We start from the raw sequence: 13,062 nt of genomic DNA, 5'->3' as shown, positions 1-13,062 counted from the left end.
AAACTCGGGGCAGGGGGGCAGTACCATCCCAGAATCTGCAGATCCCAGTGCCCCTTCCCTGACCTCCGTGACACATGCCTGGGGCCGGAGGGCAAACCTTCAGCCCCTCTGTGATGAGCAAGTAAACAGAGCGGCGCCTGCCATCGTGTTAGACACTGTCCTGGGCGACGGGGTGGAGAGAATCCCAGTTAGTCACTAAAGATTAAAAACCGTAAGTTATAACACACACACACACACACATATATATATAAAGACTATATATTATATAAAGAGGATATAAGAAACATATGTATGAATATATACATATTTCAGTACACTTATTCGTATATACTTACACTTTTTGTGTATACATGAGGACTATATAGTATGTAAAGAATATCTAATAGAGCAACAGTGATTTAATAACTTGTTCTCTCCATGTAGGCACCAGCAAAGTGGGGCTCTGCTTTGTTGAATAATCCCCGCACTCCAACCATCTCTGGCACATAGCAGACCCTCGGAAAAACTGAGTGGTTTCACACAGTCACATTTCTGTGGAAATCGAAGAATTTCACATTTGGGTTTTCTAACTTGAAGTAGAAATGGTGGGGGCAGAGCAGTGGGACGGAAGGAAGAGGCACGGCGTGCAGTCCCTAGGTGACGCTGGTTAGGGCACATCTGTGCCCCGCTGTTCCCATCATGTCTGCAAACAAAAGGGACCGTTCAAAGGGGATGGTTCCCAGTTATTCCCTCCAAACGGGAGGCTGCCTGGCCAGGCCAGGAAGGGTGGTCCCCATACGTGCCCCCCATTTTGGTGCCCAGCTGCTCACAGTCTGGCTCCATGGAATGTCACTTTCTTCCTCTGGTCACGTTAGACACTCTGCCTACCAGAGTCCCACCAATAAGCAATGAAAGTAACTCTGAACCAAATTAGTAGCCAAGACAATTTATTAAATATTGTATTAGAAAGGTGTAATAGCTGGTTTTCGTTTCAACTCTGGTTGAAATAAGAATCTCCAGTAACAATCATACCATCTGTAATTTGCAGTTTATTTAAAAAAAATTTTTTTTTATATAGTTTATTTTTGAGACAGAGCTCAAGTGGGTGAGGGACAGAGAGAGAAGGAGACACAGAATCCAAAATAGGCTGCAGGCTCTGAGCTGTCAGCACAGAGCCCGACGTGGGGCTCGAACCCACAAACCTGAGATCATGACCTGAGCCGAAGTCGGACGCTTACCCGACTGAGCCCGCCGGGCACCCCTGTAATTTTGCAGTTAAGAGTCCAAATAAAAAGCACCTGATTTAACCTAGCCTTGCATTATCCAATTCACTGTGATAGTTATTTAAGGAACTGTCTTTCCCCATTTTTAATACTTCTGCTGCTTTAGTTCTTTCAGAAGACAGCACTCTGACCTGCATGCAACATTATGAGGAAGTCCAGACCTCAGCTTCGGATCTGCTGGACTCCCAGGACAGTGCGGGGAGGTCGAAATGTCACCAGAGCCGGGAACTGCCCCGAATTCCTCCTGACAGTGCGGTGGACACGATGCTTAACGCGAGCAGTGTGGACGGGGACCCGGGCCTGGGGACGGAAGGGCCGTACGAAGTGCTCAAGGATAGTTCCTCCCAAGAAAATATGGTGGAGGACTGCCTGTATGAGACTGTGAAAGAAATTAAGGAGGTGGCAGCGGCCGTGAACCCAGGGAAAGGCCACAGCAGCAGGTCAAAGTCGACTTCTGCTTTGAAGGAGCTTCCGGGGCCCCAAGCCCCGCAAGCGGACTTCGCTGAGTATGCCTCGGTGGACAGAAACAAAAAGTGTCGGCAGAGTGTTAATGCAGAGGCTGTTCTTGGAAGTTCATGTGATCTGGAAGAGGAAGCCCCACCACCCGTCCCCGTGAAACTTCTGGATGAGAATGAAAACCTTCAGGAGAGGGGAGAGAGCAAGCCAGGAGAGGAAGGAGCCGCAGAGGGGGCCAGGGAGACCAACAAGGTGAGCCCCCGTCCCCTCCTGCTTGTGCTTCATGTGCGTTTGTCACGATTAGGAATCTAGCTAATCTTGGGGCTTTTCCTGGCACACCGTCCTGGGAAATACACACAGACGCTTTCAGGTTCGTTGAACGATGAAAGCTGTTTTGGTGTAACCCGTGTTTGACTCCCCCCGACCCCCCCCCCAAGTAATGCTGAAAACCCGTGTTTATAAAATATTTCTCTCTCAGCACCTTACTTGGGTATTTTCCAATTTTTACTTCCTGTTTAATTGGGGCCAAGTATTATTGTCTTCATTTTGAAGACCAGGAATTTAAATGGAAAGTAAACTGTTGCCCCACGTTTAGCCTCTCTGTCTGTTGCTGCCTCGAGCAGCATGGCGATCCAGGGACTCCGAGCACAGGAACCACACGGAGGGGACAGAGTCACTGGTGCCACTGGTTGTGTCTGATCATATGCATACTTCTATGTAGAATCAAGGGAAAGGTTTCGTTTTGTGACATTTTCAAAACAATGGCCTATAACTTTTAAGGTTAGATATTCAACAGAGCTCACAAATGTAGTAACAATCCCTGAGCCTTATCTGTTTGTTTCTGATCCCTTGATGTATGAGCCATGGTAACTTGAAATTCACATCTCCAGTCGTCAGTGCCTCCTTAGTCAGCTCCTTAACCAGGCCCAGGCCTCTTTAGTCAGCTCTTACCTGAGGTTAGTTCTTTCCACAGGAGAAAGCAAGGTTCTCATCTCGGGTTTTGGTGGGAAGGAGCAGCAGGGGTCAGTCAGTACAATAGTGGCCGTAAGGAAACACCTGGCGTTCATGGTCGCAGTGTGACCCGGGCCGTGGTTATGTCGGTCATACCAGGTAAGCCGTTCTCTGTGGTACTCCCGGAGTGCGTTTCCGCTCTTCTTATCTGTGACATCAGCTGAGAGCCCCCATCAGAGTGTTTATGAGCCGAGCCACCAATGCCGCAGTGCGGCCTATTGTTTTCCCTTCATGTGACCAGAGATGATAAAACTAATGTAAAGTCCATTATGCCGAAAGCAATTCAAGCTTTGTTACTTGCGAGCACGTGAAAGAGAAGATCAGTTGTCTAACCACTCCCAGCGAGCAGCTCTCCAGATACCACGGTAGGGAATAGAAACCCCCATCTGGGGATCAGACTGCCTTTCGACAGAAATACAAGAGTGAATAACTCATCATCTCCATATAAACAATCCTAATTTTAAGCAATTCGGAGAACTTGAAATATTTAATATTCACTTTATTCATTCATTCACAAGAAGATTTTAGCAAGCACCTACTGTATGCCGCATAATCTTCTAAGTGCTCAGAGTCCACTGGTGAACAAACTTCCTGCCCCAGTGGAGCTTACATTTTGGTGGGGAGGGAGAGACATATGCACATAAAGTATATGGTATTTTAAGGCTTTAAAGTTTATAGGGAAAAATTAGAACAAAATGAGGATTAGGAAAGTGAGGCGAGTATAGTTGTGAATCAAGTGGTCAGGGTGTGCTCACTGTGAAGGTAGCGTTTGAGTGAAACGTTCAAGGAGGTGAGAGAAGAAGTTATATACATTTGGGGGAAGCATTGATGGAGCGGGGGGATGGCCTGTGTGAGGGCTCTGAGGCTGGAGCTTGTCCTCCCCCCCCCCCACCCACCCCCTGTCCAGGGGAGAGGAGGTGCGGCAGGAGAGGGAAGAGTGGCAGAGAGAAAGGTAACCAGGGCCCGTCCTGTGTGGCCTTCACTCAGAATCTGAATAAAACAGGGATCATTAGAAAATCTTGAGAAGAATGGATGACTCAGGTTAGGAAAAGACCCCCCTGGCTGTACTGTTAAATTCAGCTGTAAAGGTAGGAGCACGGAGGCAGATCAGGCAGCCGTTCTCACAAACCAGAGATGACGGTGGCTTGGAACAGGACAGAGGTAATGGGAGGAGCTGAGCCAGAGCCACGAGATTTGCCGCGGACCAGATGTGTAATGAAAGAAAGACAATGCTGAGTCCCAGGTTTGGCCTGAGCCACTAGAGGGATGGAATGACCATTAACAGAAATGGAAAGGACTGCAGGCAGGCAAGTTCTTGGAGAGGGTTGGGTATTCCAGGCTGGACGTGTTTCGTTTGAGATGCACACTGGATGTCTGCGTAGAAACAGCAGAGAGCAGCTGGGTGGATGAGCGGGTTTAGGAGAGAAGGCCTGGCTTGGATCTGCACACTTGGAAGTCATTGGCAGAACTTTTTTCTGAAAGCCGTGACATGGGATGAGATCACTGAACGAGCGTAAACGGCACCAGAAGAGTTCCCAGGGCCCAGGTCTGGGAAAGAAAGGGAACTAGCAGAGGACACCTAAATCAGAGGGGAAAACAGGCAAGTTCAGGGTCCTGGAAAGCAAGTGAAGACGGTTCAGGAAAAGAGGAGTGGCCGCTGTGGCAAATACAGTGATGGGTCAGGAAAGATGAGGGCTGAGGATTAACAGTCACAGTAGTTACTGGATATTGGTGTCCTGGGAGCGTCAGAGGCAGAAACTTGGCTGAACTGGGTTTAGAGAGAGCCGAGGAAGAGAAAAGGTATTTGAGCAACTTCTTTAGACCACTCTTTTAAGAGCTTTGCTATAAAGGGAGAAGGCAATAGATGGAACTGGAAGAAGGGTTCGTCTGTTTTGTTTTTAGAATCTGAGAACTAACAGCATGGTTTCAGGGGGGTGGCGGGATTTCCCAGCGAGGGGAAAGCTGATGGCATACACGGAGCGGGAGAATTGCTGGCGTGAATATTCATGAGTAGATGTGAGGAGGCAGAGCTCCTGCATAAGAGGAGGGATCACCTGAAGGAGAGGCTCGGAGAGTCCTTAGTGACAGGGAGGAAGGAAAATTCATGAATGCAGAGAAGGGGCGGTAGGGTACAAGTTCATAGAAATTTCTCCCGATTTCTTCAGTTTTCTCCAGGTCACCAGGGAAGAGTAAGGATGGGTGAGGAGGCCTTGGGGTTTGGGGAGGAGGGAGGTAGGAAGTAAACAGCTAGGTGAGCACGGACCGGGCGCTGGCAAGGGTGTTCCAACAGAGAGCAGCATTTAGAACCCCCCTGAAGTTTGAGTTCAATTCACCAATGACCAGGAAGGGCATTGGGTATTTAATACTACTTGGTATTGAAAAACATCATATGAAAAGTATGAGAGAAAGAGAGAGCCTAAGCTGGGGGCGAAGGGTAGAAGGAGAGAGAGAATCTTAAGCAGGCTTCACAGTCAGCATAGAGCCAGACATGGGACTCAATCCCACGACCCTGGGACCATGACCTGAGTCGAAATCAAGGGTCAGACGCCCAACCAAGTGAGCCACCCAGGCGCCCCAACACAATAGATATTTTAGAAGTGTTTATCCTTAGTTGTTTGACATAATCTATTTTTTAATTTGTTTAATGTTTATTTTTGAGAGAGACAGTGCATGCAGGGGAGGGCAGAGAGAGAGGGAAACAGAATCAGAAGCAGGCTCCAAGCTCTGAGCCGTCAGCACAGAGCCCGACACAGAGTTTGAACTCAAGAACCTGGAGCTCATGACCTGGGCCAAAGTCGAACGCTTAACTGACTGAACCACCCAGGTGCCCCTTGACATAATTTCTTTGTAGAAAATAATTTCTTCCCTAAAAAATCATTTGAAAACATGTTTATAGATGCAAAGCATATGCAAAAGAAAGGTTGGATTATTGACTTCAAACTATATCTTCCCTTGGTTTGTGTTTTAACAGAGATTTAGTTCATTGTCATACAAGTCCAGGGAAGAGGACCCAACTCTCACAGAAGAAGAGGTGAGTTTTACTGCTTTTTAAATAACTAGAAAGTTTAAAGAATAGAGCTTCTCTCCCTGCATAAATGCACTGTCATGTTACTCTTCTCTGGAAAAGCGGATGTCTCTCTTTGGGAATGTTGGCGTTACTATAGTTCAAGTGACTGGCAGATGGTAGGAGAAAAAGGAAGACAGAGTGAACAGGTCATCTGAGTGAAAGAAATGGAATAGGAAGAAAGGAATAGAAGGGAAAAAAAGATCAGAAGAGGAGGGGAGAAAATAGAATGAGAAGAGAGAAATTTAACTGGGAGCGTAGTTTAGCAGTCAGGAGGTCCACCTTTGAAGGAAATTAATCATGGGTTGGAACATCCAGGCAACTGGAACAGGTAGGTGTAAGGAATTGACTCCAGTCTGGGAAGTGGAGGGGGAAGGTTTTAAAAAGGAATTTGGAGGCAGAGAACAGGTGACTGGCTCCAGGAAGACAGTTCAGGCACAGCAGCCACCAAGAAAGGACTGGCTTCTCCCGAGCACCTGGGCTAAATAAATACTCACCCACTAACTTGTCAGTGAAGCGTTAACACTGTACAAGCCAGTGTCTATGTGATGATGTCAAGCCAGGCTCAGAGAGCTGACCACCTTAATTTATCCTGCTGTCTACAGCTTCTGTCTGGAGCTCCTAGCATGGTAAATGTTGTGCGTCTTAGAAAATGACAGACACATGCAGGGACACCCCTCCTATCAGAGGACTTTGTATAGAGTATTTAAAAATGAAATAGACTAATCGCACATTGGGAGTTCAAAGAGAAGAGAACTTTCGATAGGCAATGTTGCCCATATGCTTCTGTGTTTCCTGCCCTGGGAATGGACCTGCCGTCTAACCTGTTTACATAAGCCAAACCCCAGGCCTCATCTGTGACACCCCATTTCCTCCAGGGCCTCAGACTTGGGCAGTAGCAGGTCCCCCGAACTGTATCTCCAAAGGGTTTCATTCACACACTGCTCTGTTCTTGTCCACTGTGGCCGCCCCTCACCAGCCTGCTGGCGACTTCACCTTCTAGAAGTCTGTTGTCCACACTGCACCAGAGCCAGCCCACTTGGGACCAGAAAGAAGACTATATAAGAGATCTGGAAACCAATCCTTTAAAAATAAAGTTGAGACTAAGTACAAATTTAGATTACTTTTCTTCTAATCTTACAGTGTTTGTGGTTTGGGAAAATAGGACCTAGTTATACTGATGGCTTTTTAACAGATTAAAGAACAGTGATTCACATATATTCATTTTAGGAAGCTGCTTCACAAAAAATAATTATGAAAGTCACTTATTTTTGTATTTATGTACCATAATGTTAGCCAGTCCAGACAGAAACAGACATGAGTTTTAAGTACACGCATCCCAGTTTAACAGAATGATGGGGAAAGAGTTGGTCCTAGGAAGAGAAATGGGGAAAAGAAAGAGGGTAATTTATAAGAACAGATGTAAAAGAGAAAAATTGTGAAGCTAAATAGCAACGAGGCTTGAAAGGAAGCTGTATACGAAACAGAAATCATGTCCTGGAAGGCACGTATCCGAACATGAGAGGACTTGAGCATCTTTGATAAGTGTTAACATTTACAACATCCTCAGCACGTTGGGTTCATTTAGTTGCAAGTTAATAAAGAGCCTTTAACTTTTAAAAGAAAATGTAAAGCACAAGAAAACCCAAGTAATTGCGAGGAGCCGGGTATTACCGCAGGCGCCGTGGGGAGGAGCCAGGTCGAGGAGGGGAGCCACGGTGCCCCCCCCATCGTGACAGGGCAGGTAAAGTGTCTGCCCCCCTCAGGGGCAGCACTGAAGAGCAAAGGGTGCAGTTCCGACCTTGCTGGTTCCCCACTTCACTGCCTCCCACGATTCAGCCTTTATAATCTGTCCACATTTTTGGCTTAGATGACCTTTTAGATAATAAGTTCCATATGTTTGCACCTCACTATGAAAAGCAGGTGATTTGTTCTTCCTAATTTCAAAGAAATAATTTTCATTTCAAGAGTAATTTCCCATTCAGATCTCTAAGGTGAGAATGTTAACTTAATGTTCATTAGAAGGGTCAGACCAACATGGCAAAGAGTTTCCTAAAATGATTCCTCTGGCCCTAAATCTTTGGATTGTCAAGACCTGGCGAAACAGACCCACCAGCCCGTAGTGAAACGTTCTCATGCAAATGGCCAGTTAACACGCAGCGGGCCTGTCTTACGAAGCCTTTGAGGCCAGCTGGAAACTTCATCCACAGCATGTAAGATATGCGAAAGCCAGAAAATCTCTCCCCGCACTTGGAAAGACAAGCATCTGTCGGGAGGCATGTTCATTTATTTCCCGGGTGGTTGAATAAATCAATCATTACGGCCAATGAAGATAATGAAGGATATTTCTTATTTCCAACCATCCTTCCTAATAATAAAATAGTCCTCCACACAAAAAATGTCTCTTAGTATGTTTAATCTATCATTGCCAAAGAAAATTAAATCCCTCTCGATAGTAGAGGTTCTAGGGAGTATGTTAATGAGACTGAGTAGGTGTGCCTGGAAAATAGTCCTGTGTCTTCCATAGGAAAGAGGGCCCTGTAAGTGAATTGCCTCCACATTTCATTTCTGGGTTGGCTGGTTGCAAATAAGAAGGAATTTTTCCCACTGAAGAAAACCTATCCCCATCTGTAAATGCCTATTTAACCTGTAATATGCAATGAAGTTGAAACGTAATGGAAAATGATGCTTTTACAGATGTAAGTAGATTGCCCGCCAGGATCCAGGACCTACTTCGCAGACCCCTTGATGCAGAGTGGCCCACCTTGTCCACGTCGCTGGTTCTCACACTTCAGTGGGCATCAGAACCAGCCCAGAGTTTCTGACTCAGTGCTTCTGGGAAGGGACCTGAGGACTTACCTTTCTAATAAATTCCTAGATCCTGCTTGCTGCCAGTTCAAACCCGCCTTTTGAGAACCATTCATGTAACATCTGTTTTCTGCCCATTTTTCTTAAAGCAGTCGAGCCTCTTTTTCGGGTAAAATATTCTGATGTAGAAATCGAGTAAAACAGAATACTGCAGTCCGGTCCTGGGGCCTCCTGACCTCCTCATTCTGCCTGCTCTCCTCCTTCCCCAGGACCAGAGAGAACTGGTCGTCATGGGTTCTGCTCATGGACCGCCTGTTTACAAAGTTGAAAATAACATATGTAATTGTTCTCTAGTAGTGTACGTCAGATTCGTGCATAAAGAACCCACTTCTGGGTATATAGCTGAAGGAAAGGAAGTCACTGTCTTGAAGACATATCTGCAGCATTATTCACCACAGTCAAGACATGGAAACATCCTAAGTATCCATAAGCCAGTGAATGGATAACGAAAATGTGAGATACGTCTCCACAAGCATACCTTATAAATATATACATACATGTGTGTGTGTGTGCACACAGAAACACAAACAATGGAATATTATTCAGTCCTGATTCAGTCATGAAAGAGGAGATTCTATCTTCTGTGACAACTTGGATAGACCTTGAGAATATTATCCTAAGAAATAAGTCATAGAGACACAAATGCTGTATGTATTCACATACATGTGGACTCTAAAAAAGCCAAACTCTTGACACAGCAGGGCTGGGGAGAAGGGGAGACGTTGGCCAAAGGGTACACACTCCAGCTGTCGGTTGAGTAAGTCCCAGGGGTCTGAGAGCATGTATACTGTCAAGGACACCGTCACACTTGAAAGAGTAGATCTTTGTCGCTGTCACCACACACACACACACACACACACACACACACACGCAAAATGGTAATGAAGGAGTTAACTAAGCTTTGTGGTAGTCATTTCACAGTATGTATGTGTATCAAATTACCATGTTGTACACCTTAAACTTATGTATGCTGTGTGTCAATATTGTCTCACTAAAGCTGGGGAGAACTGGCAGAAGAAAAAATCTTCAAGGGACATACACATCCCTATAGTGCTAAATAGCTTGCCACAGTAAAGGGGGAGGAAGAAGTCAAACTTGAGGCTCACTTATTTAATTCACCCTTTGTGTTCCAGATCTCAGCGATGTATTCATCAGTAAACAAACCTGGGCAGTCAGGGAATAAATCGGGACAGTCTCTGAAAGCGCCGGAGTCCACCTACCCGTCCCTCCAAAGCGCCTCTCAGAGCTGCCCCTCTTCCTGTAATGATCTCTATGCTACTGTTAAAGACTTCGAGAAAACTCCCAACAGCGGTAGCACGCTTCCAGCAGCAGTGAGACCCAGTGAGGAGCCCGAGCCTGATTATGAAGCAATACAGGCTCTAAACAGAGAGGAAGAGAAGGCCACCCCAGAGACCAACGGCCACCGCGGCCTTTTCCCAAAGGAGAATGACTATGAGAGCATTGGGGACCTGCAGCAGTGCAGGGACATCACCAGGCTCTAGCAACCCAGAAGACAACCCCAGACGGCCTGTGCCTGGGGAGGGCAGCATTTTCCCTCGGGGGGGGGGGGGGGGGGGGGGCATTCCTCCCGTGGAAGACGAGAAGCGATATCCGCCGTACTCTCTGTGCTGCTCCCGTAACCTGAAGACAACTGAAGATGTGCGGACTGTTTAGCAGGGTCGGAAACAGTGAGGTACGTACCTGAGGGTCCCCACGTGTGTCCCTGCCTGCGGGGGGCACGCGCACGCCCAAGCACATGCCCTTCATGCACCCTCTGGAAAGGTCCCAGCTGTCGGTGGTTCCGGCCTGTTCGTGAGGAAAGCCCGGATGTAAGGAAGACCCGCATTCATCAAGACCCACAACCCCACCGGCCTAAAGTACTGCCGTTCAGAAGAGCCAGGGTTTTCTTCGTTTTATTTTCCTTTCCCTGTCTGCCCCTAATGTTTAAATGTATGGCTTTCTTCCCCCTTGAAATCTTCCGACTTCTAACGGTTCATTCCAAGAAAATTCTCCCCCAAGGCTTGGCCCTCGCCTTCCACTTAGGGGTTTTCAGAGGGGAAGAAAGTGTGGTTGCTCCTTCCTGTCAGCTCACGGGCCTCCTCGTGGAGCCGCGCCTGGAAAACCGAACTGCGGGTGCGCGGCCGGGCCGCCCTTGGCCCCTCTTAGGTCTTCATTCCTTCTGATTTGGGCACTCCCCGGCGGCAGCCTCTCCCAGAGTACTTGAAGTCCTTGTTAGATGCTTTATTTTATTTTTTTAGTCAAAGCGTGTTTCCCCCGCTCAGTATTTGAAACTCTTCAGAGCCTTTTCAGTATTTTGAATGAACATTGTGGTACGTGTACACTTGTTTTAGCCCAGAGCTCATTCCTCTGAAACAGAGAGCCTTAATCTCTATGTTGGGACACAGACCACATATTTGGACGGCAGCTGTGGCGTCCGTCTCTGAAGGGCTGTGGACTTGAATGTGTATTTCTGATGCTCCCTGCTGCCACACCAACAGTGTGAGATTTCATAAGTTAACTGCTCCCCTAAGGTAATCTATCTAAAATTAAAATGTAAACATTTATTTTTGTTATATAAATTTATAAGATGTTTTATGTTTAATGCCTAATTTCTAGAAAGTGCCAGAAAAAAAATGTATATTAACTATTTTGATTTTATGTACAATGATTTATACTCTTATTTTGAAAAGACACCATAAAGCACATAAGCTAGATAATTACACATAGTTGTTATCTTTTTCCTAATCAAGTGTTTAAAATACTGAAGGTTTTTCAAGACCTAACTTTTCAAATGGTACTTGGAGCTCCTGGTCAAAGTCATCTGGCTCACTAGAGAAATCCGTGGAGTAAACACAAAGGATCGTTTTCAGTGATTTCAGTAGGCAATGCTGAAATATTTGAGGTGGTAATAAAAAATGGGAACAAAATAGGACTAGGAATGACTGCCTTGTTCACCTCATGAAGGTCTTGTAATTCCATTAAGATTCGGTTACATGTTTAAGAAAACAGTGATGGATCCTGCAGTCCACTCCTTGCAAATGCAAACTGCCTATTGGGATTTTCCCCCCTTCATTTTACAAAAATCAGTGGCTGAAATAACTTCAATTAAGAGCACAGCCTGGCTTGAATTTATTCACCTCTAAACTCTCTAAGGCCAACCCTGGGAAACTTGTTCACTTTTCATTTGAAAAGGAACCTGCTGGTATCCAGTGTGGCTGCACTGATAAAGGGGGGAAGACGCAGTTATTCGATGCTGCTGTGACAGGTCTGGCTTCTCAGACTGAATCTCTTGCTGTTTTCCCTCACGACAAAGCATGCGGTTGGGAGGATGAAGCATCTCGAACACGGTAGGCCTCAGCTCACTGGCATGTTTTCTTCGTCCCTTGCATTCATGGCTTGATTTCGTGACTGCTCTGTGATGCGTTTCTGAAATTGTTTCACATACAAATCTGAAAAGCAAGTGAGCTTTGTTGGGGTAAACTGGTCGGTTACCATCATGTTTCCATCAGCCTGGTCTCTCCCATGAGGACTCCTGAGCCTAAGCACAATCATCACTGACTCGAGGATGGGAGAACGCCCTTGGGTTGGGGAAGAAGTGCATCAGGAAGGTGCCATGGTTCCTGCTCTCCGAATTCCTATCTTTCATTTTCATCTTCACTGCTTACTTAGTAGTAATGAGTTTGAGCCAACAATCTCTATGTCACGGGGCTCCTTCAGCACGTGGCGATGGCCGCGGCACATGGCACACGTAGTGCTGTGCATGCTGCAGTGATGTCCTTGAGAAGCACTTGGCCACTCCGAAGTATTCCTGTATTTCACGGTGTCTTTACTTATTGCCAGGGAAGGGGGCATGATCTCTAAAGTGTAAAATCATTTCCAGAGAGAAAAGTTCTTTATAAATAGTCATATCATCTTGAGATTTCATTATCAGAATTTCCCCCAGAAGTTCTGAAATAAAGGCTATGCAATGTAGCCATAAAATATGCACTGAAATCTCTCTTGATTTGAGAAGCTGTGCTAAGAATAAGTTGTGAAGTAAAGTATAGTAAAGTTTTGTAAGTGTATTTTAAAAGAAACTAGAAGGCCCTCCGGCCTAAATCCTGAGAAGAAGTAAGAGCACAGTCCGTGAGGGGTGAGGGGGCGGGGGAGGGACGAGTAACCTTAGGAGCGGGCTTGCCCTTCAGACCGCCGGGTACCGTACTGAAGTGTAGTGTTGATGTATCCTCATGGTTTTGACCTTAAGGTACAGTATTTCATAAATTTCATCAGTTTTACTTTATTCATTGAAAATCTGTACTGGTCTTTGAGTTGGACAAAAGCCTATGGCTTCTTTTAAAAAGTTTCATGTTCAGCTAAACGTTACAGTTTCAATGTGTAAAAGGTAATTATAAAAAATATTTT

The 13,062-nt window shown here is 46.0% G+C and overlaps 1 protein-coding gene across 3 annotated transcripts in view; it reads left to right on the top strand.

Annotated features, from left to right (window-relative positions):
- PAG1 (phosphoprotein membrane anchor with glycosphingolipid microdomains 1) overlaps positions 1-10,222 on the top strand; it is a 131,940-nt gene extending 121,718 nt beyond the window's left edge. For all 3 annotated transcript variants that reach the window (XM_029923962.1, XM_029923963.1, XM_029923964.1), the window contains 3 exons: positions 1,369-1,970; positions 5,701-5,760; positions 9,795-10,222. In XM_029923962.1, coding sequence (XP_029779822.1) covers positions 1,369-1,970; positions 5,701-5,760; positions 9,795-10,163 — 1,031 coding nt within the window. In that variant the 3' untranslated portion in view covers positions 10,164-10,222. The remainder of the gene's footprint in view (positions 1-1,368; positions 1,971-5,700; positions 5,761-9,794) is intronic.
- Positions 10,223-13,062: the final 2,840 nt, after the last annotated feature.

Source organism: Suricata suricatta, chromosome 15 (assembly GCF_006229205.1).
Source record: "Suricata suricatta isolate VVHF042 chromosome 15, meerkat_22Aug2017_6uvM2_HiC, whole genome shotgun sequence".
NCBI lineage: Eukaryota > Metazoa > Chordata > Mammalia > Carnivora > Herpestidae > Suricata > Suricata suricatta.
The sequence above is the reverse complement of the archived record's forward strand: the minus strand, read 5'-3'. Positions and strand labels throughout refer to the sequence as shown.